Here is a 27,366-nt window from a genome sequence, read left to right as displayed (position 1 = left end):
CTTGGTGGTGAATCAGAGGGCTCTATATGTCATAGAGTGTTAAAACAGCCATGGGAGCTGTTTGTCCTCCTCCATCTCTCTGGTGTAGCTCCCTAGAGCCCATGCCTACGTGTACTAAGATTTAAGGGAAGGAGATCCAGGTGGAGCCATCCCTGAGATCTGCTGCTTTTGCTCAGTGTCCTCTGCTTTATGAGACTAATTGTGTGCACTCGTAAGGGTCAGGCTGGCTCAGGTGATGCAGAGTGAAATGAAGCTTGGTGACATCATTTCCATAAAAGAACGATGGCCTGTGCGGTGCTCAGACTTCGCTGGGTCTTGAAACCAAGAGGGACCACTTCTGCTTCTGGATCGGATAACCTGGGGCACACCATCTCACTGCTCTGAGCATCCCATTCCCCAGTTTGTCAGCAAGGCGTGTGAAGACTTTCCTGCTTCGGAGCTGAGATCTGCAGATCTCAAGGCTGTCAGGATCCAGGGAGTATTTTTTCTTAGCAGCTCTGCGACCAGATGCACAGGCTGAGTCTGAATTCATGGAGATGCTAAAAGCCAGACAATGGTGGTCCGTCTTGTCTGGGTAGAGACCAAAGAAGTCCTGGTCTGAGTAACGGTGAGGATTTCCAAGAGTGCATCCCTGGAGAGCATAGGCTGGAGGAATGAGAATGGCAGGTCTGAGGTGTCTGCACTTCTTCCAGTCTCCTTCCCATCCTTCTCCCTCTCCATTTGCTTTCCGGGCAGGTGCAGTGCTCTCACAGCATGTTGCGTCTCGCCATGTCTCATTACTTTAAGAGAAACCTCTTTGGTGCCTTTGTACTTTGGATACCCGGAAGATAAAACCACAGAGGGACCTGTCAAGGCTGCTAAACCTGCAAATTGACCTTTAGATCTTGTTTGCCACTGTCGCCGCTCTTTCTGGTGCCAAAACAAACGGCACGGTGTGGTGCTGAGGTACACAAGCAGAGTCACGAGGACGGTGGGGAGTGTGTTTTTTTGATGCCTCCTTTTACAAGCAAGTCCTGTTTGCTGTGGGTGGAATGTCCAATGCCCTTTGCATGGTGTGGGAGTTGATAACAGAAACAAATGTGTATACATTGAGATACTCGGGGTGGATTAGCAATAGGGATGCCTGACTGAGGCAATACAAACCCCCACAAACTGTTTTATAGGATGCAGCTATTACCAACCAAACCTACCCTCTGATGTGTGTGAAGCCGGGCCACTGCGGTAGGGCCTGGAACGATAGGCCAAGGGGTGATGGTTTTAAACGAAAGGAGGGGAGATTCAGACTAGATACAAGGAAGAAATTTTCTACAATGAGGGTGGTGAAACACTGGAGCAGGTTGCACAGAGAGGTGGTAGATGCCCCATCCCTGGAAACATTCCAGGTCAGGCTGGATGGGGCTCTGAGCAACCTGATCTAGTTGAAGATGTCCCTGATCATTGCAGGGGGGTTGGACTAGATGGCCTTTAAAGGTCCCTTCCAACCCAAACCATTCTATAATAATCCCTCTGAAAACACGGACCTCTGGTTTTGTAAACTCACCCTATGTCCCTTCCCTACGTCACCCTGGTGCAAATTTTTTAATTGCCCTTTTTGCTAAATTGCATCCCGATGCAGGGACCTGCAGCAAGGCAGTGCAGGGACCTTTGTGTCAGCCGTGTCACCATAGCTCTCTGTGTCACCATTGCTCGCTGTGCTTGGACACCTCTTGCTCTCTTGGCTGTGTGAGTGACATTTAAGACACAGGATCCTTTTGGTTCCCCATTACCCAGGAGAGGGGAAGCGCAGTCGCGCTAATAGGTTATCTTGCTGATTTTGCAAGTCTGAGTGAAAGCATTGTTCCTGAAACAGCCAGGCTCTGCAGTACAATTAGACTAGTCTGCTCCTTGCAAAATCTTGTTAGCAAAAAATGGTCCTGGCATGCAGCAGATGATGTATCTCACATGGTTGTTTTCCCCCTTAGCTTTTTCCCTCCCCACAGCTGGCTTGACATGATCCAGATCCCCAGTGAATCTAAAGCTCAGAGATCTGCACCAGGAAACATTTATGATAAGACAGCCAATATAAATAAAGCCAATTAGAGGGTGATTTGCTCATTATTACCCTGTGCGGAATTGGACTAGCTGGAGAAGATGAGGGTGATATTTTCTGGTTTAAATGCATTTGGAAGGAAATTGTGCGTGTTGGGGGCAAGAGTACCAAAGGGGACAGCAGAGGAAAAGCCCACATGCTTTTCAGTGGGAGGCAAAATTATACCACCAAGTGCAAGATAATTGCACTGATTGTGTCTTTTTTTTTCTTAATGGACTTCAATAACCCAAAGCCAGAGGGAGTAAACTGGCACAGATCCATTCTGAGCTCCCATAACCCAGACCTGGTACCTCTGCAATCAGCCTCTCATCGACTGGGACCTTAGAGTCCTCTCCCAGTCCTGGGTCTCATTTCCACCTCTGTCCCTTGCAGGAGGAGGGATGTGGGAAGGAGTATATATGAATCACCAGGACTTGGAATCACTAGTTTGGCCTTCCCTGTGTTATCAGGCTATATCTTTCCATGGGACCACCTGCACAGGCTTTCTCCAAGTTCTATTTTGTTGCCTGGTGCTCAGCGGCCATTTCAGCAGCAACATTTAAGGAGGGCACATCAGCTCTGATGGTGCTTAGGATCCTTGGGATCCTCCAAGACAAGTTCTTCTTGGGGATAAAGAGGCATGGATGGCTGTCTTGGCCAAGGTGGAGTTAAGAGCGACACATGGAAGCCATAGCTTCCCTGCAGCCATAGCTTTTGGCTGTCCCTCCCTATTCCTTACTGTGTCCATACTAGGAGCAGCCATGACCTGGGCTGTGGTGAGATGAAGGACAGGATGGACTCACTGTTTGCTGAAGTCTTGGGTGCCATGGGGCAGTTTGAGCTGTTTCTGTGGTGGCTGATGTCTGAACCCAAAAGGTCCCTGGGCTGTGTGTGGGTGTGTGCGTTTGTGTGCTCCCCTCTTCTCTCAGGGTCATGGTGCTGGGAGGGTGACGTGTTGTTTGCTTTTTGCAGAAGTGCCCGTCTGGATAAATGTTATTACTCACCTGGTTTCCGTCCCTGCACAGGAGGGAGGGGAGGAAACCAAGGTGATGACCTTCTATCAGAGCATCTTTGCTTGTCTCCTCCCCTTGCACATACAAACCCCAGGTCCTGTAATTCAGTCTGGCTGCAGAAATAGCTCTTTATCTCTTTCAGCTCTGTCTGCAGGAAAAGGGAATCTAAATTCAGTGCTTTTCTTGGCGTTTTTTGACCTAGTTCCTACTGGTCTCTCTAGTTCATCACCCACCTCTGCGTATGGGCGTGAGTGTGCTTTGCACCCTGAAGGTGCTGCATCGCCCACCGGGGCCCCATGGTGCTCTGTGCAATCCTGGGGACATTGCAGCCTTGCTGAAGCAGTGCCTTGGTTGCTTGCTCCTACCTCAGTACAGGCAGAGCACCCCGGGAATGTCATCCCTGCAAAGGCCACGCTGTCTAGATCGGGGCCAAAATGTGTAAGTCTAAGGGATTTGGGAAACCTTCTCAGCAGGTTTTGCTGGGGAGACTGACCCATGGATGAGTCTTACCCTAATGGGTTCAGCTCCACAGCGTTGGAGCAAGGAGGCAATGCTGCCTTCCCTTGTGCTAGTGCAGCGAAAAGCTATGAAGATCATTAAGGGACTGGAGCATCTGACATGAGGAGAGGCTGAGAGAGCCAGGACTCTTCAGTCTGGAGAACAGAAGGCTCAGGGGCATCTTAACAATGTGCAAAAATACCCAATGGCAGGGAATGAAGAAGGCAGAGTCAGACTTCTCAGTCGTGTCCAGTGACAGGACAAGAGACAGTGAGCACAAATTAAAACCCAGGAAATTCCATTTAAACATGAGAAAAAACTTTTTGACTGTGACGGTGGTCCAAACACTGGCACAGGTTGCTTAGAGACGTTGTGGAGTCTCCATCCCTGGACATATTCAAAAACGGACTGGACATGGTCCTGGGCAACCTGCTGTAGCTGGCCCTGCTTTGAGTACCTGGGATGTACTCCAGAAGTTCTTTCTAACCACATCGATTTGGTGATTCTATGCTTAGGATCACAGGGAGTCCACTGGGACCAAGCTCAGTCCTGTGTCTTGCAGGTGCTACATGGTCCTTCTTCAGGAAAGTATGGCAGCCCCTCTCTGCCCTTCAGGGTGGACTCCTGGGAAGACTCACTGAGCATTTTGGGACTTGCCCGAGTTGTGTGCACTGCTCACCTGATGTCTCTTTCCAGCCAGGCCTGTATATCGTGCTGGGCTGATCCTCATGCAAAGCATCACTCCTTCTCCAAGGCCTGATGCACCTCCAGGCACCAGGCATGCAAGATCCTGGGTCAAGGGAGAGGGTGTCACCCCCTGCCACAGTAGAGAATTGTGGCATTTAGCAACCTTTGTGCTCCTAGGAAACTTCCAATTCAGCTGCAAACTGCCATAGGGTTTTGCACATTATGAGGGAAGGAGGTTAAAAAGTCCATGGGCTGCTAAGTTGTAAAGCAAGTGTGTGCTTTCAGCCACAACCACGCTGGACCAAAAGCACCTTGAAATACCACATCCAAGTCTGCACCTGAATGGGAAACGCCTATTGCAGCATCCGAAAAGCTGCCTGAATAAATCCTTCAAGAACGGTATGCCCTTAGGGACCTGTCTGCATTAGTGGGAAGAAAAGCTGAGTCAAATGAGAAGTGTGTTTTGCAGAGGGAGCCTGCCCTGGCACGAGCATTTCCAGCCGTGGCACCTTTGTTGCTGCCATGGGTCCAAGACAGCAGGGTCTAATGAGCTGCACCCCTTGTCTGTGCCAAAGCAGGCTGCTCTTTTGATGAGTACATAGGGCTTCCCTCTACTAAAATGAGCAACTTAGGGGTGTTAATTTGCAAATTCTTTCCTGGTGATGGTGAAGTCATGGCTAACTGGCAGCTCTGCTCTTAGGAAACGTCCCTGAGCATCTGACACCATATACCCTATGCTAATTTCTGCCAAGCAGGCTATGTTTTTCATGTTTTCATGTCCTCCCCTTTCTGCATAATACCAAGTGACTCCTTTTTTGTACACTGCGGATTCACCCAAGAGTAGAAAGGGCAGCTGTGGTCCTCAAATGGGGCAAACATGGTGCCTCTACCCCCCCAGAGCAGGATCACCAAGATCTTGCGAGTGCATCCCCTGCTGCTGGGTGCTTCCTTGGTGATACGAAACAGGAGTTAAACCTCACTGCTCCTCTCCCGTCCCTCTCTGCAGTCAGCGATGCCGAGAAGCTCAAGTGCCTCTTGGCTTTGGTGGCTGTCAGCTTGCCTCCCTCTAGTGCTTATCCCAACCTCCTGCAACGCCAGCAGCTGGGAGGGGATTAATCCTCTCCCTTGGGTTTGATGCCAGCCCAGTTTCTGTCAGAATGGAGCTCAGGTTATTTTTTAGGTTTACAGTGCTGGCTGGGTTAGGTGGGAATAGCAGGAGGTGTGCAATTCCTGTTCCTCCCCGTGATGGGCACAGGCAACGCAAGTCCTCATGTGCAAAGTTTGGGGGGACCATGTAATTCTGGGTGCAGCCAGGCTGAAAAACTGGGAGGTATGGGGGAAGAAGGAAAATCTGCTTTTTGCTCTCCCCCTTCAAATTAAACATAATAACAAAGGGGAAAAGATTCTTTCAGCTCTTTGTCCCATCCACTTGCAGCCTCTGGCTGGACATGACCTTCCAAACTGGATTGACCGGGAGAAAAGAAAAAGAAAAAAAAAAAGAAAGCAGTGTTTCACATGAAGCTTGCTCAACACCCTCTTGTTATTTAAGTACTTTCTTGGCCAGGTTCTAAGTGGGAGCAGGAAGAAGGGAGGGCAGCCTGGCAGCATCCAGGCAGAGGGAAGGCAATGTGGCTGGTGCCTAAGCGGTTGGAGGTTGAGCTTCTTGTCCCCCAACACCCCCAAGTCCTTCTCCTCAGTTCTGCTCTCAATCCATTCCATGCCCAGCCTGTAGTTGTGCTTGGGATTGCCCTGACCCACATGCAGGACCTTGCACTTGGCCTTGTTGAACTTCATGCGGTTTGCACGGTCCCACCTCTCCAGCGTTTGCAGGTCTCTCTGGACGGGCATCCCTTCCCTCCAGCATGTCAACCGACCACACAGCTTGGTGTCATAAGCAAACTTGCTGAGGGTGCACTCAATCCCACTGTCCATGTCACCAAGAAAGATGTTAAACAGCGGCAGTCCCTGTACCGACCCCTGAGGAACACCACTCGTCACTGGTCTCCACTTGGACATTGGGCCGTTGACTGCAGCTCTTTGAGTGCGACCATCCAGCCAATTCCTTATCCACTGAGTGGTCCATCCAGCAAATCCACATCTCTCTAATTTAGAGACAAGGATGTTGTGCGGGACAAGTGCAGGTAGATGACATCAGTTGCTATTCCCTTATACACCAACACTGTCACCCTGTTGTAGAAGGCCACCAAATTTGTCAGGCATGGTTTGCCCTTAGTGAAGCCATGTTGGCTGTCACCAATCACTTCCTTATTTTCCATGTGCCTGAGCATCGTTTCCAGGAGGATCTGCTCCATCATCTTGCCAGGCACAGAGGTGAGACTGACCAGCCTGTAGTTCCCCAGGTTTTCTTTTTTTCCCCTTCTTAAAAATGGGGGTTATGTTTCCCCTTTTCCAGTCAGTGGGAACTTCAACAGACCGCCATGACTTCTCAGATATGATGGAGAGTGACTTAGCAACTTCATCCACCAGTTCTCTCAGGACCTGCAGATGCACCTCATCAGGTCCCATGGACTTGTGCACCTTCAGGTTCCTTCAATGGTCTCGAACCTGATCTTCTCCTTCAGTGGCTGGTTCTCCATTCTCCCAGTCCCTGCCTTTGCCTTCTGCGACTTGGGCGGTGTGGCTAGAGCCCTTGCCGGTAAAGACTGAAGCAAAAAAGTCATTGAGTACCTCAGCCTTCTCAATATGATGGGTAACCAGGTCTCCCATTTCCTCCCGGAGGGTCCCCACATTTTCCCTAGTCTTCCATTTATCACTAATGCTGGAACAGAATAGAGTGATGCTGCCCATGTCTTATTGAGATCAGAAGGCAGGACAGGGTCCTCCTGCCACTGGTGTGATGAGCGAGGCCAGCAGAAAGCTGCAGGTGAGATTTAAATGAAGCCTGAGGAAGAGAGAAAGAGATTTTCCTTTGCCAGAAAACCTTACTCCTGATTTCCCTGTCTCCTCGCTTACTCAGTGTGTCTGTTTTTCTCCTGTCCCACAGGAAATCTGCGATGATCCACATCTCTTTGTGGATGGGATCAGCTCCCATGACTTACATCAGGGCCAGGTTGGAAACTGCTGGTTCGTGGCTGCCTGCTCCTCCCTGGCATCCCGGGAGTCTTTGTGGCAGAAGGTAAGTGGTTCTCCATGCCAGGGGAAAGCCTGTCTTCAGCACCTTGGCTTTGCGTTGTGTTTGTCCAGCTCAAAAACTGGTTCTTCAGGGATGTCTCAGGTGCTGAAAAACTGTTCATGTGCAAAAACCTCCCATGAAGGACTGTCTTTCAAGGGGAAGTCAGTCATCATGACTGCAGTCACGTCACACTGAAGCCAAACCCTTGGCCAGTTTCTCCTTAACCAAGCGAATCAAGTCCCGTCCTGTCCTCCAGATCCCAAATCTGACCCTCCCCACTCCAAAATAATCTAAAAAACAACAAGATGGTTGGACTTGATGATCTTAGAGGTCTTTTCCAACCTTAAAGATTCTATGATTCTATGATAAGAACAAAAAAATTCAGGATGCTCAGCTGCAGCGTTTAGTCCCATTTCCCTAGTTTCCATGGTGTTACCTCTCTTTGGCTGCTTAGTGTGTGCCCACCTTGGCAATGAGACACCTCGCACTGAGGCAGGTAGGGTGATTTGAGGGTATTAGTACATCTCCCAAGCCGCTGTTTCCCCAAAACATCCATTCCTGGCATGTTTTATGGCTTGATTGCACCGTGTAGCAGTGCTCCTTCGAGTGTGGAGTCCAAAGGGACTGTGTTGCAGGCCAGAAAGCCATAAAGGGGCTGCACCAGAGCAAGGGGTGGCAGACCAGGGGACCAACCACAGAGGTACAAGGGGGTAAGAAGGTCCTCAACGCCACATCCTTGGACAGTCTGTGCCCATCTCTGCCATGTCCTCAGCTGCAGAAGAAGTCAAGCCTGTGAAAACCAAGACAAACATGGGCTTCAGTCCCTGGTACAGGCATGTCTCATTGTAGGACAAGAGACCAGCAAGTTGCAAGCACCTTTTCCTAGATTTTACTGCAAAAGGCAGCCACCTAAATCCTACAGTGTGTGCAGACAGCATCACCTGCTTCACCCACAGCCTTCTACTGCAACAGACTCACAGGATCTGAATATTACCTCCACCCTACTCCTTTGCATCGGCTCTGTGTGCTGTGGTACTCCCAGTCTCTGCTGCACGTGGGTTTTGTGATCATGAACGCCAAGCTCAGCCTTGGGAATTTGTGTTTGTTGCAGCATCCCCATTTTTTGTTAAAATCAAGTCTTTTCTTTATGTGGGACCAGGACAGCTCTTGTAGGCTTCTGGATAAGCAGTAAGGTTTCCTCCCATCGTGGCTGTGGTGACTGTTGTGGCTTTCATTGCAGGTGTGGTGCAAGGGGTTGTTTAGTTTCCTCCTCTCCCAAGGGAGAGCAGGAGAGTTGACTTCCCTCCTCATCATTCACTTCCAGCCCTGCCCTGGGAAATGCCAAGCGAACAGAAGCCAGGTCCCTTTGGACACCTCATTATTTCAGTTTGCCAATGGCATTGCTTTTCCTCCCTTGGCAATTTGGCTGTGGGTGTTTGTGACTTCACATTTTCCATGCCTTTAACTCTCAGAGGCTCTTCTTTACCTGCCTCCTCTTTCTTTCAGAAAAGGTTTGTTTTCTGGCTAAAGCAAAAGCTGCAGCCCTCTCCCCAAGCCTTCTCTCCCAGTTGTTTGTTGTGGTGTTCACTACAGGGCTTTGGTCAGACATGCTTCAGTACACCCCTGCTTTTGGAGACCTCTGAATTAGATGGGACCTTTGTTCACCCTTTGCAAGGTGCTTTGAGGGCTTGTGATGAGTAGCAAGGAGCAAGCGTGGCTATAAACTGCAGCAGCAACTTTTAAAGCAAAATGGGAGATGTCCAGTGCACAGATTAACCCCTTGGTCCAAAGAGACACCAGCTCTGCTGGATGTGCTGGGATTAGGGCATGGTCCTTGCCGAAGATCTCGAAGCCCTTTGTCAGCCCAGAAATAATGGACCTGTTGGTCCTTGGTACAGTCGCACATGCAATGTGATAGCATTGCTGGAGGTGCCTGTTGCTTGCTCCTTGGCCCTTGGGCATCTCCACACATAGAACCTATAGGGCAAACCTCTACTCCTCTCTGATGTAAGCAACACTTGAGAGGACAGACAAGGCAGCAAAACACTAGGTTTTTAAACCTAGTTTAAAACCTAGGGGTTTTGTCATTATACACCAAAACATGTCTGATTCAAGCTCCAGCTGAAAGATGCTGATGGAGGTTTTATTATCACTGAAATGTCAGTACAGGGATCTTGGCCCAGGTCTTCCATTGCTGCTAGAAAATGTAATCCTGATTTACACCAGGATGTAACTTAGGCTCTGTGTGTCCCTTGCTCCGCTTCACACACTGAAACTGTCTCTCTCAAGTGTGGGGAGGGGGAATGCCTTCAAGGGAATAGGATGGGCCAGCACATCCCTGTGTATCCCGAGATGATTTTATTCATACGCTTTCTTCCACCTCACCCCAAGGCTCCTTCCATGTCCCTACTTCCCATTAAGCCTGTGTTGTTTGAGAGACTGAGTGGGAATAGGGTACCGGAATTTAATTTAGAGCTGTTTTCTAAATTCCTGAGTCTTGGCTGACCCGACCCTACATGGGTTTAGATGCGATCTGGCTCTGTGGCACCCTTTCTGTGACTCTTCAAAGGTGTCTAGCTCTTATGAAAAGAAATTAAGACCTTGAAATGAGGAGGATTAAAATAATTTCCAGCAACACTTTGTCCTAAAGGATTGTCTGGATCCGTACCTGTGCTTCCACAGGTTGCATTGGTGTTGCTCAACAAACAAGGGACAGGAGCCAGGCTTTGAACCAAGTGGTTCAGACAACCCTGCATCTCCACCACCTAGCCTGGTCTCCTTCCCCCTCAGCTGCTTCCAGGGCTCAGGGCAGTCTTGGATGGGATGCCATGAGCAGCTGGCTCTGAGGGCACTGACTTCCCAAAGCCCATTTTGCATAGGTCTTCTACAACCTGTGGTTAGTTATTGCTCTCTGAGAAGACTCTGAAGGCTGATCTTGTAACTCAGCAGGGCAGGGAAGGAACCTCATGTGGTGCCTGGGGGCTGGGCCCCCACTGCAGTCTGTTCATCACCAGGTGCAAGGTCATTGCTCCTTCTACTGCCACCACATATGGGGTAAAAGAAACAAGGCAGTCCAAGCAAGGACCATATGACATTTTCACATGTAGCTCAGCTCAAAAAGGTCCCCAGGGTTACCTGAAGACATTTTTAACTTTTAAAACCCAAGGGCTGGATCAACAGTTGTTGCTAAAGGTGTTTTAAAGCTAGTAAACAAGCAAGGCAAGAGGTCAGAGAATAGCCAGAAGGGTCAGGTTTCCTCAGACCTCTCTTTTGTTCCTTCAAATGGGGCCATGTAGTTCTTACATTTCTTGACTCTGCCCTCAGGGTCTTTAGGAGTAACAGCAGCCTGGTGACTGCAGGACAATTCCCATGAAAATCACCCACCTTGGGCCCCTGGTGTCTGTGGCTTGTCTGGCCAATGCCAGCTTTTGACGGTCTTTTTTGGGACTTCTTCTCAAAGCCAAAGTGATAGCCTCCAGGGATGATACTGTGTGGTTGTGAGTCAAGTGTGACACAGTCCAGGTGCCGACACAGCCTTTTGTAAAAATATTTTAGAAAAACTGTGCCCTGACATTCATATAACGCAGTTTGAGCTCCCAAAGTGCCCTGCAAACATGGCATGTGGCAGAAGCCAACCTGAGTCACAGATAGGATGGAGAGAACCCAAACAGCTTGACTCCACACAATGTCTAAAGCTTTGTGCTGAAACTCCTGCACTCTCCAAGTGTCCAAACCAGTGACTATATCCCAAAGATACCACAGCACACTTGCAGGAGCCAGGCCTTTTCCATGGTGCACCTAGAACTGTGTCTGTGGTTTAGCCATTGTTTGATGGGACCACTTGGCAAAGCGGAACATGGCTTGGCATGGCACCTCTCTTCAGGATCCACAGCCTCATGGAGCCATCCAGCACCCTGCAGAGAGAAACAAGTTGACCACTATCCCCCTTTATCCCATCCACTGTCTGGACAACCCACCAACATAGCACTAGTGCTCTGGATTTAACCATGCCCAGCTATTGCTGAGGAATGAGTGGTTCGAGGTTGGGCACAATGGTCTTACTGGTGCTCATGTGGGCTCAGACCATCCCTACATTGCCTGGAAAGAGGTTGTTTAGGTTGCTTGCATCTTGGGCCTGCTTCTCCACCTGGCCCAAAGAGACAAGCATTAAGGCACAGACTATGGCTGAGTTCCCGTTTCCCAGGCACACTTTGGTGAAGCCCACACGTGAGCACCCTCTCCAACTTTGTGCCAGTCTGTTCGAGGGCAGGCAGACCCACACTGAGCTTCTGGTGCCCACCTGCTGCTGCAGGAGCAGTGTGGAGCCCGAATCCTGCCAGCTGTGCTATCCAGAAAAGGACACAGGATCCTGAGGGACAAATTGACTATGAGTCAAACATGTACTGTTGCAGGGATGGGGGCCTAACTATCACAAGTGCAGCCAGCAGGGCAAGGGACATTATTCTTTCCCTCTGTCTGGCATTTGTTAATCCCCATCTGGGAACTGTTTTGGGGTCCCCAGAAGAAGACAGTGGCAGACTGAGGTGAGCTTGATGGAGGCTACCAAGATGGTCTGGAGGACAGGACATATGAGGAAGGGCTGAGAGAAGTAGGTCTGTGCATCCAGGAGGAGAAAAGGTGAAGGGGGAGATTATTGCCGTCTGCAACTACTTAATGGGAGAGTATGGACAACACGGAGCCAGACTCCTGCTGGGGATGCAGAGTCACAGGACAAAAGACAACAGCACAAACTGCAGCTTAGCTTCAGCATGAGCATGGTCAGAGACTGGAACAGGGGCCCAGAGAGGCTGTGGGATCTCCATCCATGGAGATACTCAGAGATGGACTGGACGAAGTGCCGAGCAACCTGATTTAACCTTGGACAAAATCCTGCTTTGAGTGGTGGGCTGGACCAGACCCCTCCAGAGTCTCCTTCTAACCTGAATTGTCCCATGAGCCTACACTTGGAGAAAGCCACTGCCACCCAGACCTGTCGGCTGTCATCCCTGCCTGCACCAGCCGCGGTTGTCAAGGAGGTTGCCAGGGAGGCTGACATCAGACATCCCTTCCCTATAGATTATTGTGCACAGTAGCACCATCAGTTCCTAATCTGCAAGCGAGGCGGGAGGGCACCCAGAGGAAGCCCCTGAGGGTGTTTTGCGTCACTGGCCCGGGTTGCCTAGCACTGCTGGGACCGTGGAGAGGGGGCACCAGCTCCGGGGGCTTGGTGGCTTTTTTCCCCTGCGTGTCCTGTTTGAGAGCCAAACGTTGCTGAGGACGTAGCAGAGAAGCAGCCGAAGTGATGGCAGCCGAGGCAGGGATGCTCGAGCTGCCCTTCGTCCGCGATGACCAGCTCACCCGGTGCATGCGGCTGCGATTCCAGAGCCTGCAGCAAAAAAACGCGAGGCCCCAGGATGGTGAGAAGCTGCTGCATCCCAACGAACACGTCTACCGAGTGGATTTCATCCGGCAGCACAACCTGCGCTTCCTCCGCTGGGACATCCAGCTGGAGAGACCTGGGAAGGTCATGGTGACCGGCACCTCCCAGCACTGGACTCCTGATCTCACCCACCTTATGAACCGGCAGCTGCTGGAGCCGGTGGGCATTTTCTGGAAGAAGCCAGGAACCAAGGAGGTGGAGTGCAACGAGGCAGATGCCCAGGAATTTGGGGAGCGGATAGCAGAGTTAGCCCAGATCCGGAAGGTGATGTATTTCCTCCTCACTTTCACCGACGGCCTTGAACCAGCTCAGCTGAAGGGCTCCGTTGTTTTTAAAGCCTGATTCCCTCTTGCTCAGCCTACTTGCTCCAGCTATGCTTTTGTCTTCATTTTTCTTTTTCTCAGTTCAGTTCTTGGTTGGTTTTATGTGGTTCTTCATTGAGGGACAGCATTATGAAAAAGTGGAGGACAGCTCGGCACTTCTGGAGCCCTTACCCCTGCAAAACGTTCTCTGTATGTGCTGTCCTCTGTTTGAATGATGGGGAGGAGGGAGGATGGGCCATGAGCTTGCTGCTGTATTTGCCTAGAGTATAAGACTGCATGCGTGTGAATTCAGCAGGGAATCACCAGGTCTGACTGGCACAGAGCTTGGAAATATGAGGCTGCCCTAAACCCTCCAACTGTGGCAAGTGGACACCAAAAGCCTAATGGAAAAATAAGAAATTGCCATACTAGAAACAGGAGAAACAACCTGGAGAGAGCCTTGGCTTCCAGCTTCCATCCTAGCCATTAAAAAAGGAGAGCTTGTTTGCAATGGAGTGCTTCTCCTTGCAAGGATGCTGAGTGTTTGCAGGCTGCAGTGACTCCTGTTGTGACTGTGGCTGCTCGGTGTCTCTGAAGACCAGTCCCACGGAGGATCACCTTGCCGTGAAGCTGAACTACATTTGGACATGCTGCATTCTACAGATTGCAAACCACCGGACAAAACAGTGCAGGGAGGTTGGACCACCCTTTTCCTGATAGCCATCACAGTTTCTTGCTGGGAGTCAATGTGGGGAGGTGGTCTCCAGCACGTTGCTCACCTTGTGCTGCCTGGAGAGTGTTGATCATGAGATTGGTTGGAGCAGGCATGTACGTGTGTGCAGAGCCCAGCAAGTGAGCCAGCAGCTCAGAGCAGACTGTAGGTCTGAGCCAGCAGTGAGGACCCCGCAGCAAAAACAATTTGTGCATCCTTGTGGCCTTAAAGCCGTGAATATATTTATTCTGAAGCACGTATAGAGAGTCGTGAGGCTGCAGAGCACTTTGCAAACTACAGAGCAAGAACCTGCTGCTGCTGTCCCCAAAAAGCAGTACCTCCTAGCCTCCCCAAACGCTGAGGCAGGGTGGCCATGGGAGCAGAGAGGAGAGACAGAACCTTTGCAAGTTTAGGAGCAGGAGGGTGTTTTGTGTCTGGCTTGCCCCATCACTGTGAATAAACTGCTAAATTTGGATGTTCCCTTTCCCTCCACCAAAAAGTGGAGGGTACTTTGGTGAAGTGTCTTGAGACCCACAGAAAGAAATGTCCTTTGAAAGAGTCAAGCATTATTACAGCTGGTCCTTTGCTAAGATTGCACACAAATGTGGGTGAGTGCTCCTCAAGGTATTGACTGAAATTTTCCTGAGATGTGTAAGGAGAGGGCAGTGATGGGAAAGCCAGGACAAGGTGGCTTTGTACCCATGGCCTGCTGACTTGTACGAACCATCCCAAAAACAGTCCAACCTCTTCTTCAAAGCCTCCAGAGATGCAGACTACATGTCCTCCCCAGACCAATAATAGTGTATAAAATAATTTGCACAAGCTATGCCAGGCAGAGAGGAGAAGGAAAGCAGGAAGATCAGCTACTGGCTGGAGAGATGGTGGGAGCTTTGAGTCTTGCCCACAACCAAAGCTCAGCAAACACTGAACCATACAGCCATGCCATGGGCAGTGCTGGAGAAGTTGATGTCTTTGTTTAGACCCCAAGAAGTTCTGCACTCCTTGAAGAGACATAAAAGTGGATCCATCCCTGTTTGGCCATAGCATGGACCCACTGTGGGCCAAACCCAGTTCTAGGATGTCGGCAGATTTTCCCATAGGAGATGCCTCCTTGTACATCCCAGAGCAGAGCTCCTGACTACAAACCACATTAGACCAAATAACAGGAACCACTGCCAACTTCCAAAGGGGATTTTGCATGCCAGGTCTTGCAATATGCCATTGCTATGTTGCTGGTTGCTGGGGTAGAGTTCCTGCTGCAGATACCTCACTGGGTATTGATGTAACACAGTAAATAAAAGCCTAGTCAACAGGGTTCCCCTTAAGGACTGAGGCTGTGTGTCTTCTTCATGCCCTTTTTGGAAGCTGCCCCAGTCCTGCATGCAATAAAGCAGCACCCACCAATTTTCAAGTCACTGTTGGTATTTTTGAGCACCTTTTTCTCCTGTAAAAAGTAAAATGAACATTTACCTTGCGTGAAAGGCTCAATGGAGCATTTAGCTTTTTGTGTGATTTGGGGAGGGGTTTGAAGCTGGGCAGTGGAGGGGAAATGATCCTGGAGTAGATATTCAGGTGGATCCTCATTTCCATCAGAGCTGGGGTGGGACATGAGTGGGGCAGTGTGATTTTTCTCTGCTGCAGGGGAGATGAGCGAGCCACTTTATGCCAGTCAGTGAAACTTTCCTTACAGTTTCAGCATCTCATAAAGGCTTTCAGATACACCACTCTGTCCCATCTCTCAAGGGAATTTCATCCTGGTTTGTACCGTGGTTCAGCAGATTGGCACAGCTGGGTCCTTCCCTCCGCTTCCCTAGTTGGCATATTCCCAGCAGAAGAGCCCTTGCTTGGGCATCTCTACCAATCCCTCCTTCTAATCGGGATGTTTCTTCAGGGCCACAGGTGCTTTTTCTCTTAATTAGCCACCCCTAAGAAAAATGAGAAAAACCTCGGAACCAGCTTAGTGAAATGAAACTACTGTTTCTGGGCTCCCAATTTACCTTTCACTGTAAATTTGTCCCACAAAAGGGTGTTACAGCTCCAGATTTTGGGACCCCCTAAGCATAAAGAAGCACAGTTGTGTGAATGAGGAGATCTGGTCTCCACTGCCTCAGCATCACACAACCAATTTGAGTCCAGGACTCAGTGAGATCCTGGGATGGGTGGTCCATGGCATGCTCTCCAGTACCTATTGAGGAGGGATGGAGATAGCTAGGGAGGTTTCCTGGGAGTGGGTGGGAGCCAAGGACCTCAGTCATATGATGATCTCCTGGAGAGATCTGGGCTTCAGCTACTGCTGGGGTTTGTAGATGTGTCCCAGGTTAATCCGTTAGGTAATATGCAGCATCAGGTCAGAGGCAGGGGTTGTGCTGTATGCCTTAAAGTGTGGTATCCCAATAGGCACCACATCCAGAGCTGCTGCCTCTCCCCTACAGACACCTTGGCCAGGGCGTGAAGTAACTTGAGGGATCCTTGGCTTGGGTGAGATGCTGTGCTCTGGGAGGAGCTGAGGGGAGGAACCCAGTGTTTGAGATCACACCTTGCTCTTTGGCAGGTTGAGGACAGTTTGGGCTCTGGAGATCAAGCTCCTCTCATTTCCCCTTAGGTCAGTGTAGAAACACAACCAGTCCTTGCTTCTGGATCCTGCTCTGCATGAAGGCTGACCACTTTTGCTACCTTCAGTGGCAGAGGCTGTTTTCAGCGCTGTCCCCAAATGAAGGGACAGAGAAGGATAATGGGGTATCGACATCTCCTGCCACCACTGGCAGCAATGACGAGTCTCGGAACCAGCCAGCTGGAAGCTGTTGCTACAAGCTCTGGCTGACAAGCTGCCTCTAATCAATGCCATAATCATTTCTAAGCCCACATTAATAGTGAGTTGATTAGCACAATGGTCCTTTATGACAATTCATTAGGATGAGCTCCAGTCAGGAGGGAATCGATGGGGATTGATGGAGGGCTGTCTGACCTTTCCTGGCACTGTCCCAGAGGGAGTCTGGGGCATTGTCGTTAGCACTCCTGGAAAACGCCAAAGCCTCCAAAAGTGGCTCTTTTTCATGGCTCTGTCTGCCCTACTTCTATTGATCCAGACAACTCAAGAGAGCCAGTGAGCTCGCAGGGCTGATGGCATCATTAATATTTCAGTGTAGGAGCAGTAAAAGCCCTGGGTCAGATTGTTGCTGGCAGCTAAGGAGTTGGGGAGGTCTCCAGAGAGAGGGCTCTCTGCAGGGTTACAGCTTTGTGACGACAGCCGAAAAAAAGCAGAAGGCTCCGGCAGCTGGACAAGGGTCAAGGCACAGTGCAGGGGGTCTCACCATGGCCTGGGACTTCCTGAAGAGCATCTTTCCATGCGGTGTAGCTGTGTCCTGTCCCGTCCCACGCCAACACTCGCAGCTGTCTCCACAGGACAGTGATTATGTAGGTGTACGGCAGCATAGTTTTCTCCCTGGGCACATTGGGGTTTTTCCTTGCTGGGGTCATGACACTTTGCGAGCAGGTAAGTAAAGAAGCAAAGGTATGGACATCACTGCAGCTGAATCAATCACTACTTGTCAGCTATTAACTGTACCCCGGCCATGAAGTAAAACCATGTGGACTTCACCCTCAACAAAAGCTAAGCTGTGGTGGGCAGTTCCTTGCTGTGTGCCTTTATGTCCTGGTTCTAAGTAAAATGCCAATCCTCCTAGCTGTAGTATCTGTGCATGGCCGTGCCCATTTCTGTCCCAACTATTGGGTGGATTTTCCATCCAAAGCACAGCTGGTGGTGCCCACAGCCACGAAGGGCTACGGACTTTGGCAGTTAGCCTCTGCTTGTGCCTTGTCCCATTGGCAGTGCAGGTGGCAGTGACACCAAACCTGTGCTTCCTCAGCCCTTCAGCTGCTCTAGGGTTTCTTTCACCCCAGATCCTCTTTTCATCCTTTCAGCAAGTCACCTCCCTGTGCTTGCTTGGATGAGTACGGTAGCTTGTGGGGATGGGCATCTCGCTTCTTCCATTTTCATAAAATCATAGAGTCATTTAGGTTGGAAAAGACCATTATGATATGCAGAATGTCTGGTCCCCGTTCATTACCACCAGATGAATACAGCACTTGCTCTTGGGCCAGTCAAATCACACCAGAATCAAGTAAGAGAATCAAAGAAGGTGCCCTCTCTTAGTAGTACCCTACTGACACTAAAATGAACAAAAATGTGGTCATAAAAATAACCAACCCTGGTGAGACCGAGGACCCTTCTGCTCCAACAGCCTGTCTACAGCAATAGATGGCAGCAGATGTCCAGGGTAGAAGGAGGACAAGGATCTTTAGCTTCATTTTCCAAGGCACAATGAAGTCTAAGCTATTCCAGTACATGTTAAACTAGTATGTCTTGGAGGAACCAGGTCCAAAATCTGGCCCCACCAGGCTGTAAGCAAGTCCATCTCCCTCATATTCTTCTTTGTCTTTGATATTGTCTGCGTTAGTTCCAGGATGAGAGTCAAACTCAGCAAAAAAGGGAATAACGTAGGTGCATGTGCCTCCTCTCTTGCAGGTCATCCCAGACTGGAAGGAGCAGGAGTGGAACCCTGAGAAACCTGAGAGCTATGTGGGGATCTTCCACTTCCAGTTCTGGCGTTTTGGTCAGTGGCTAGACGTGGTGATAGATGACCGCCTGCCCACACTCCACAACCAGCTCATCTACTGCCACTCCAACTCCAGGAACGAGTTCTGGTGCGCCTTGGTGGAGAAAGCTTATGCCAAGTAGGTACCCAGGCAGTTGCAGAAAAAACTGGGACTTGGGCACCCTATTTTTCCTCTCTGTTCATTCATCAGCTTGTTTGCACTAGTGGAAACAACAGCTTTCCTGGGGAGGAGTAGGACATATCTCAAACAGACAGAAACCGTGAGAAAAAACAAACCCTTCTCTAGTCTTAATTTACTCTCAAAGCAAAATATCCTCCAACTCCACGTTTCTTTAAGTAACACCTATCCTAGTTCCCTTTACTTTGTCCTATGACAAGAGTGCTGCAAGCAGCATGGGTCTTATTTTTGGACCCTCGTTTTCTGTCCTCACCCACTGATGGTTTTATTACAGAACTCTGTTCTCCAGGCTGTCCCAAGAACTGTCCCAGACCCCTTAAAATTTCAGGCTAGTGTTGTCATGCCATCCTTATAACCCTCTTTCAGGTTGTCAGGCTGTTATGAGGCCCTGGATGGAGGCAACACAGCTGATGCCCTGGTAGACTTTACTGGTGGGGTCTCTGAACCTATCGACCTGACTGAAGGGGACTACAACACTGATGAAGCCAAGCGAAACCTCCTCTTCGAGCGTGTGTTGAAGGTGCACAACCGAGGAGGCCTCATCAGCTGCTCCATCAAAGTAAGCAACGTTACCTGTATGGTCACGGTGTCGTGGGAATAGGCATTTTAGGATGCAGTTGTCTTACACTGCTGGAGACTTCTAAATTAGATCAGATAAATTATGGCGAAGGGTTCCTACTTCTTCGCGTGAATGGCAAAGGGACTCAAGCCTGGATGCCAACCCTCTTTATTCCTCATTGCTAGGAATAGCCCAGATTCATCCCACCACTCTGTAAATGTTAGGAGAGGATTCACTTCCAGAGAAAGGCATTTTGGTGTCTGCATGTGGGTGTCTCTACAAACACTGGGTGCCAGATGTCCCATTATAACCAGTAGAATGAGCTTTATTGGTTGACAGTATGGGAGCTCAGAGACCTCATGCAGCAGATGAAGACCAGGAAGGATCTAGCACCTAAAATGGCATCTGATACATCTGCCAAGGCAACTGGCTGTCTCCCTGAGCATTGGCACTCTTTGGCTCAGAGGAATCTGCAGGGAAATCTGAACTCTTTTTTTTCCCAGTCCCTGCAAAGATGGTCACATCCCTCTGGTATGAGCACTGTCTGTGTCCCCCTGCCCAGGCCACGTCGGCAGCTGACATGGAGGCCCGCCTGGCCTGCGGACTGGTGAAGGGCCATGCATACGCGGTGACAGATGTGCGGAAGGTCCGCCTGGGCCATGGCCTGCTGTCCTTCTTCAAGTCGGAGAAGCTGGACATGATCCGCATGCGCAACCCCTGGGGCGAGCGGGAGTGGAATGGCCCTTGGAGTGACACGTGAGTTAGGATGGGCAGCAGCAGCACCTTTTTTTGGTGGGAAAAGCTGGGTTGGAGCAAGCCTTGAGACATGAGACAATTTGACTACATCCACACCTGTAGGATAACATTGTATGGACAGTTGTGGGATGCAGTGTCAACCTATGTCCTAAACCTGCTGTTTCACTGGGGTAGATTCATTCCTTTCCCTGAGGTCCCTGGAGGTCAGCAGGAGGGTGGCTGAGCTTGGCAGACCTTCTCATTAAGGCTCTGGTGGGTGTTGTGGTGAAATTGCCAGCATGTTCACATTAATGAAGGATAATTATAACTCACTTTTCAACTCCCAGTCTTGTTTCAGCAAAAATAGCACCCAGCAGAATCAGCCTCTGCCACCACTGACTGCTGTGGGGTCTATGGATGGGATGAAGAACCAAGGACTTCTGTAACCAGAGGCTTTGGCCAGAGTCCATTTTGTTATCTTCACTGATAGGGTTGTGACTGTACTGGCCAGAAAAAATCTTGCCAAGCTGGATTCAACTCCACTGGTCAGGAAGGACACTGAAGCTCCAAGCCATGCTGCAGTCCCCCCATGTTTGGAAGATGAGCTAACCAGAGCAGTGTGGGGACTGGTTGTATGGCTGGACCTTTATATAGGCCTTGTGCCCTTGATAAGATCCTTAGGAGGCCAAGTAGCCTCTTGATTTCTTGTGTGTCCCCTTGTCCTTCCACTAATGATCCTGTACTCTTCCCACAGCTCTGAGGAGTGGCAGAAAGTAAGTAAAAGTGAGAGAGAGAAGATGGGGATGACAGTGGAAGATGATGGAGAGTTCTGGTGAGTCCCTCCTGGGGTTGTTGCCACGGGCCATGCCCACAGAGTCCTCCCACCCCATGAACCATGTGAGTCGTTTCCATGCAAACAGCTATCCAGAGCTGGCCTTCCAAACCCTAGGTTCTTTAGTGAAGCCTCCTCCTTGAGCCCACAGATGTTAGCTTTGGATGGCCATGAGCCTAGGACTGCAAGCTGTTCTGTATCACACTGGGTCCAAACCATTTCACTGGAAACCTGTTATGAATGTGCAGAACTTGACAGCCTCACCGAGTATGTTTCAGTAAAACAGGTACCCATGTGTAGAGGAAGGACCACTATTCTGCCTCTCCCACTCCAAAAAGACATAGCTCTATTGTTTAAACTGAAGAAGTATTTACCGCATGCATGGAGAAAGGTATCTCCATGTCTTTTGTTATTCATCAGCCTTCAGAAGCTACCCACACAGAGTCTCTAACAGGTAATCAAGAAAATCCCTGCAGCATAATGTTCAGGGGGGTGCAGCAGCATAACCCAGCTCTGTCCTTTCCTGACTTAGGATGACCTTCGAAGATTTCTGTAAATACTTCACAGACATCATCAAGTGCCGTCTCATCAACACGTCCTACCTGAGCATCCACAAGACCTGGGAGGAGACAGTGCTACATGGGGCATGGACGAGAAACAATGACCCCTTGAAGAACCGCTGCGGAGGGTGTATCAACCACAAGGACACCTTTTTGCAGAACCCCCAAGTGAGTCATGGTGCAGAGGTCCTTTTGGAGCCTTCACAGTGCTTGCAAGTGTTTAAATCTCCTACAGGGACCTAGAAGGCCAAAATGGCTACCAGACCTCCAGTAGATTAAATGTGCTTAATGACCGTTCTCTGGATGAGACCCCTGGCACAGCATGACCAGCATTCAGGTCACCTCTGTTAACCTTATCCTTCTTATCAGGGAGACTGCATCCAAGTGCCTGGTGTAGAGCATCTTGGCACAAGCAAACAGCAGACTGTGCCACAGGGTAGCAGTGTTAGCTGATGCCCGTCAAACAGGGCCAGGAACCATTTCCAACAATTTGGATGTCTGAATGATCAAATTCTAGTTCCTTTGCCCAAACCTTGGCACTGCTGAATTTACCAGGACAGGTGTAGTCTATAGGGCCATTTTGTTCTAGCTTGATCTTCAGAAAAGGCCCTGCTCTGAAGTTCATCTGGAACAAGCTCTTCTGTCCTGTCCTGCTCTGAACTGGGATTCTCAGTAATGTGAGACAAGTTCTTGTGAGTCCTTCATCTAACAAGCAGATGAAGGATCGTCTGCTCCATTGCAGGAGTTGTCATCAAGGATGTGGGAGAGCTGTTTCCTGCTTCCAGCTCTGTATTAGCCTTCATTTTAGGTCTCTGTGAACAGCAGTTCCTCCTTCCATGCCTTGGAGGAGGACTTGTGACAGACTGCAAGGGGTGAAAATCTCTGGTATGAGACTGCATCTACACTCCTTGGATTCTGCTGAGCAATTCTAAGACTGGATTTGCCAGTCTTTTTCTAAGATGAGCCAAAAAGGCCTCTGGCTTGGCAAGATGATGCCAGTTCCCAAGAGGACTGGGTATGGGCTGTCAGTGCTGGTACTGAAGCCAGGTTGTCCTTGCAGTAAGGTGGGTGGGGAGAAGCTAAGGTTAACTCTACTGTGTGTCTACCCCCATCCATGCCCAGTGATCCTGTCTTAGTAGAAATTGTCCCTTACCTTCCTCCCTTTGCTTCTAGTACGTGTTTGATGTGAAGAAGGCAGAAGATGAAGTGCTGATCTCCATCCAGCAGAAGCCAAAAAGGACCAGTCGCAAAGAGGGCAAAGGAGAGAACTTGGCCATAGGCTTTGATATCCATAAGGTAGACCATGGATCCTGCATGTTGGCCTGAATCCCCCTGTCAGTTTATTAGTGGTGGAGGGGTACATCAGTCCTGCATGGCCATTGGTATTGTTCATTTAAGCATTACTCTGGGTGCCTCTGGAGTGCCTTCAGCACAGCCTGGCCCCCTCTAGAGACAGTGAGAGATTTCAGAGATGAGCAATGACAGCACGGACAAGTTCTCCTTGCTGAAAACAATGGTTAGTCTGTTATCTCTAGATCCTGATATCCACTAGACTGATCGCTGTGTGTTGCTTGCTGGGCTCTCAGCGTGGAGCTAGGATGCAACAGAGACTGAGTCCCTGAGCCAACAGAGTTGGGAGAGCCATGTCCATGCTTGTTTTCCATCCAGCCCAGTTGGGACCATTTTGCTGGTTCTCTTAACTCCAGCTCTCCCAGCACCGTGGGGTCAGTCCTCGCCATCTGGCCTCCCAAAGTGGATACCAATACATTGTCACCCAGTGCTGTCCTGCTGACCATCCCCCTGTGGTGTCTGCCCAGGTGGAGCTGAACAGGAACTACCGGATGCACACCCTGCAGCAGAAGGTGGCCAGCTCCATTTACATTAACTCCCGCAGCGTCTTCCTGAGGACAGACCTGAAAGAAGGCCGCTACGTCATCATCCCCACCACTTTTGACCCTGGTCATGAAGGCGAGTTTCTTCTCAGGATTTTCACGGATGTGCCTTCAGATTGCCGGTAAGGAGCAAGAGCTGGCTGTTTGGAGAGAGCTCTGTGCTTTAGACGTGATTTTCCTGATTGGAATTGGTCATAGCCTTGCCTGGAGCTGGTGTTTGGCTAAGAGACAGGGCATCTTTACAGGTTTTACCACAGATGTGCAGAGAAGCTCCAACTCTGTTTCTAGGCATGACATGGAAGAACATCTCAAACCCAGGTTGAGGAGATTGGGGTGGGGAGCAGAGTCTGACAGTGGACAGTGCATAGTCTTTCCATCCTGCTAGAGAAAACTCTATCACCTGCCCCTGGGGTAAGGCTGGGCACCTCTCAAAGGCCACGTGTTTTTTCCCTGCAGAGAGCTGACACTGGATGAGCCACCACACACCTGCTGGAGTGGGATGTGTGGTTACCCGCAAGTGGTGTCTCAGATCCATGTCCTCGCCGCAGCTGGGCTCAAGAATCAGGACTCCCAAGGAGGTACTGGTCTTTCTCTGCCTGTTGTCTAGTCCCAGAGGAGCTGGGAGGTGGTTGTTTCAGTGGCAAAAGGGGAGGTGGTTTCATAAGGTGGCAGGTTGCTGGGATTTGTTATGTGCCTAGATTTTTTCTTTTCAGTGAACATGCCTGATTCAGACACCAGAGGAGGAGAAAGTCCATGGAGAATCAAACTCACTTCTTGCTGTGGACATGATCTGGGAGCTGTTATATTTAGGCTGTTGTCTAAGATCCTCAGGAGATCCTCCCAAAACTGCTGCAAAGCCCTTAGCAGTGGTCCTGTAACAATCCAGGCTTTCCTCCTGAGTATGAGCAGCTGTAAAAGTCAGGCATTGTATTTAAAGGCTTTTTAGTAGGAAGGACAGAGAAGCAATGGAACAGGTTGGGGTAGTGTTCATCACCAGAGGCTGGATAAATGTCTATCAGTAGAGAGTAGGTCAAATTTAGCTCATTTTGGGATGGTGTGGATCGAGAGCCTCTCCCTCTATTTCCTGTAAGTCCTACTCCATGCTTGGAGCTCTCTGAGATGGCCTGAGCCATTACCAGCACAGCGCACCGTGTTTCTGCCTCCTCGGTCCTCTGAAGATTCATTTTCATGGTCCTGCTATGCTCTCATGAAATTTTGACATCCAACGCTTCTCTTGCATGAAACACAGCAGCATCACCATGCCTCACCATGTCATGCAGCCACCCAGAAGCTCATGGCAAGAACCCCATGTTCTGTCCTCCTGGGGCATCTGGACCAAGAAACCCAGGGGTAGTGATGACTTGTAATGGGACATCATTGAAATAGGGATGAAAGGTCTAGAGTTTGTGATTAGAGAAGCAAATTACTTTCCACCATTGGAACAGACCAGATCCTAGCCTTTCTCCCCCATTTTCTGAGTCAAGGAATGTGCTGAATGTGACATGGTTTACCCAGGCACTTTAAAGCCAAATTTAAAGTATAAAAATTGAAAACTTAAAATTTAAGAAAAAATTTAATTAACAATTAATTTTTTTCTTTTTTTCACCCAAGCATTATTGTCAGGGCTGTGTATCACTAGAGCCCTGAAAGTAACTAGCAGGATTCTTCCTTAGGGCAAGGACTAGCCCAATTTGCTTATTTATCACATGCCACAGAGGGAGTCCTTCTATCCTGTATGTCGTTTGGGGAAGGAATTTCACCCTAGGTACGGTGTTTTTTCTTGGGTTACTCAGAACAGCTCAGTGTATCTGTAGCAACGCAGGGAAACCTGTAGCCAAAGGTCTCTCAACTGTTCACAGAAACAAGGAGATTTATCTTCCCTTCAGACAAGGGTACATGTGGATTCTGGAGCCATAAAACATTTTTTCAACAAGAGGCCCTTGGGAATGACCTTTTTTCCAGCTGTTTTCCGGTTGTTTGGCTCTCACCACCAACTGCCTGCATGTTTGGTGCTTTCCAGTTCAGTGTTATCTGTCACATCTCCCAGCCCAGGCCTTTTACACTGCTTTGGAAATAGTGATTTACAGATAGGAATTTGGCTCCAGCTGATGGAATATGAGGATTTAATGGGACATCCCAAAAGACAAGGCTAGTTTGGAAAAACAGCTGTGAAATCCAGCAGCTGTGTCTCACCAGGAGACCTAGGTCCTTGCGAACAGAAGGCTAGTGAGGAGGGTCTGGCAACCAAAAATGTGATTCTTAAATCCCTGGTCCTCAGAAGGGAGTGTTTTGTTCCTCCTCATTTTCACATTTCCCTTGGACAAGAAAACTCATCCACCTGGGCTGTGTTTCCATCATAGCCACTAAAGCTCATGGTGAGAAAATGCATTCTGGCAGTTAAATTTCCATAGCAATAGCTCATTCTCTACTGAAATTCCCCAAATGATCTCTTGTTTCATATGGGGAAAATGTTCGCTAATGAGGGACTCTTTCCATCTCCTGGATGCTCAGGTACTGTCCAGCTGTGGGCTGGTGGTCTCTGAACTTGGTAACTACTCTCCATCTTTGTGACCTGCTTGTTCCCCATGACTCTCTTGTTCCAGCTGGGATATTGCGATAACCTTCCCTTCCCACTGACATGTTACATATCCCTTCATGAACCTCTCCTCTGACTTCCCACTTACCGTTTTGTCTGCTTTCATCTCCTCCGGTTCCCTCTCTTTTCCCCTGGTTGCCCCCCAATGCCCAATCTTTCTCTTCCCCATCTCTCTCACTACCACCAATGATCCTTTTTAACATTTTGATCTTCTCCCTGAATTCTTGTCCAAAGCAAATAGTCTAAGAACCATCTTCACCTTTTTAAAAGCTTTTTAAATATATTTCCATCCTAAGGCTCCCCATTCATTGGTTGCTCTCCAAACCTTCCCAGTGCCCAAGTGGTCTCATTTTTGGATCTCATAAATTAGCACATCCCCAGACTTAATTTGGGCTCAGCATTGTGCTCATCACCTTGACCATCCAGCACTTTTCTTACCCCAGCATTAGTTGTTATACTGACCTGCAGCATTTGAGTCTCACTCAGTCTGGGAGGAATTTAAGATGTGCCAATGATTTCTGCATGGGGGTGAAAACCACAGTCCCTGCCGAGGTAGCTAGTTATCACCTTAAAGTAAAACCAGGATGAGCCTGGCTGGGAAGCATATGAGCTGCAGTGAAAGCAAGTGGGCTTTTGCAACTTGAAGGCTCTTGCCATTCCTCTCGGTTTCCCTGTGTGAAACAAGTGCTGTGATCCCAGTTCTCTTCTCCATGTCTTTATTTCTGCCTGCCTTCAGCAGAGAAAATCCTGAAAGGGAGAGGTGAGCTGGTCAGTGTCTTCCATGAAAGATTTATCCCAAAGGTCAGGAGGATTTGAAGTGATGAAGGAGTGTTTATGGGGTCAAGAAAGAAGGGGCTATTTTGTAGCAGTCCATCACCACCTGCCACCTGGGGACAATGTCACCTAACAGGAGTAAGCCTGAGCCCATCGGCTGAGCTTCATGGACATCCTCTGGGGTGTGATGAACACTCTGACAGATATCCATCTCCTCTGGTGGGGTATGGAGAAAAACTGCTACATGACACCCCTGGAAAAGGGCTCTGAGGAATTACAGGAGCTACAACAAAGCAAAAATTCCCTTTTCTGTCCCCAGGAGCTGACCCTTATGTGATCATAAAGTGTGAAGGGGAAAAGGTTCGCTCTCCAGTGAAGAAGAACACAGTGTCTCCTGAATTTGATGTGAAAGGTCTCTTCTACCGCAAGAAGCCAGGACAACCCATCATTGTTCAGGTACCTAGCAGGCAAGCAGTGAGCCGAGGGATGGAGACCCTGTCTCACTTGGACCCCCCCCACCTGCCCTCTCCTCACACTGTCCACAGCGGGTTTGTTCTCCGAGGCTGAGCATCATCAGTTCATGCAGCTCAACCTCTGAGCCTTGACATCTGGTGAATGCATGTCCTTCACCCCTCTCACTTACAGAGTGAACCCCCACACAGCTCGACCACTTCCACGACTCTGGCTCAGAGAAGGTCCCAAATAACCCCTTCTCCTCCCTGGTGCGTGAAGGTTGTCTGCATCCCTCAAAGACCTGCCTTCATGTCTGTT

General features: G+C 49.5%; 2 protein-coding genes across 3 annotated transcripts in view; both read left to right on the top strand.

Moving 5' to 3' along the window:
* The window catches only part of CAPN5 (calpain 5), a 58,149-nt gene that overhangs the window by 27,483 nt on the left and 3,300 nt on the right, over positions 1-27,366 (top strand). For both annotated transcript variants that reach the window (XM_054808063.1, XM_054808073.1), the window contains exons 3-12: positions 7,271-7,402; positions 18,379-18,587; positions 19,014-19,206; positions 19,769-19,962; positions 20,696-20,773; positions 21,306-21,501; positions 22,507-22,629; positions 23,151-23,347; positions 23,682-23,803; positions 26,915-27,051. In XM_054808063.1, the coding sequence (XP_054664038.1) occupies positions 7,271-7,402; positions 18,379-18,587; positions 19,014-19,206; positions 19,769-19,962; positions 20,696-20,773; positions 21,306-21,501; positions 22,507-22,629; positions 23,151-23,347; positions 23,682-23,803; positions 26,915-27,051 (1,581 nt within the window). The remainder of the gene's footprint in view (positions 1-7,270; positions 7,403-18,378; positions 18,588-19,013; positions 19,207-19,768; positions 19,963-20,695; positions 20,774-21,305; positions 21,502-22,506; positions 22,630-23,150; positions 23,348-23,681; positions 23,804-26,914; positions 27,052-27,366) is intronic.
* On the top strand, positions 12,702-13,181 carry OMP (olfactory marker protein). Its single transcript, XM_054808083.1, has one exon. The coding sequence runs from the start codon at positions 12,702-12,704 to the stop codon at positions 13,179-13,181; it is 480 nt and encodes a 159-aa protein (XP_054664058.1).

This window comes from Grus americana, chromosome 1 (genome assembly GCF_028858705.1).
Source record: "Grus americana isolate bGruAme1 chromosome 1, bGruAme1.mat, whole genome shotgun sequence".
In the NCBI taxonomy this organism is placed as follows: domain Eukaryota; kingdom Metazoa; phylum Chordata; class Aves; order Gruiformes; family Gruidae; genus Grus; species Grus americana.
The sequence above is the reverse complement of the archived record's forward strand: the minus strand, read 5'-3'. Positions and strand labels throughout refer to the sequence as shown.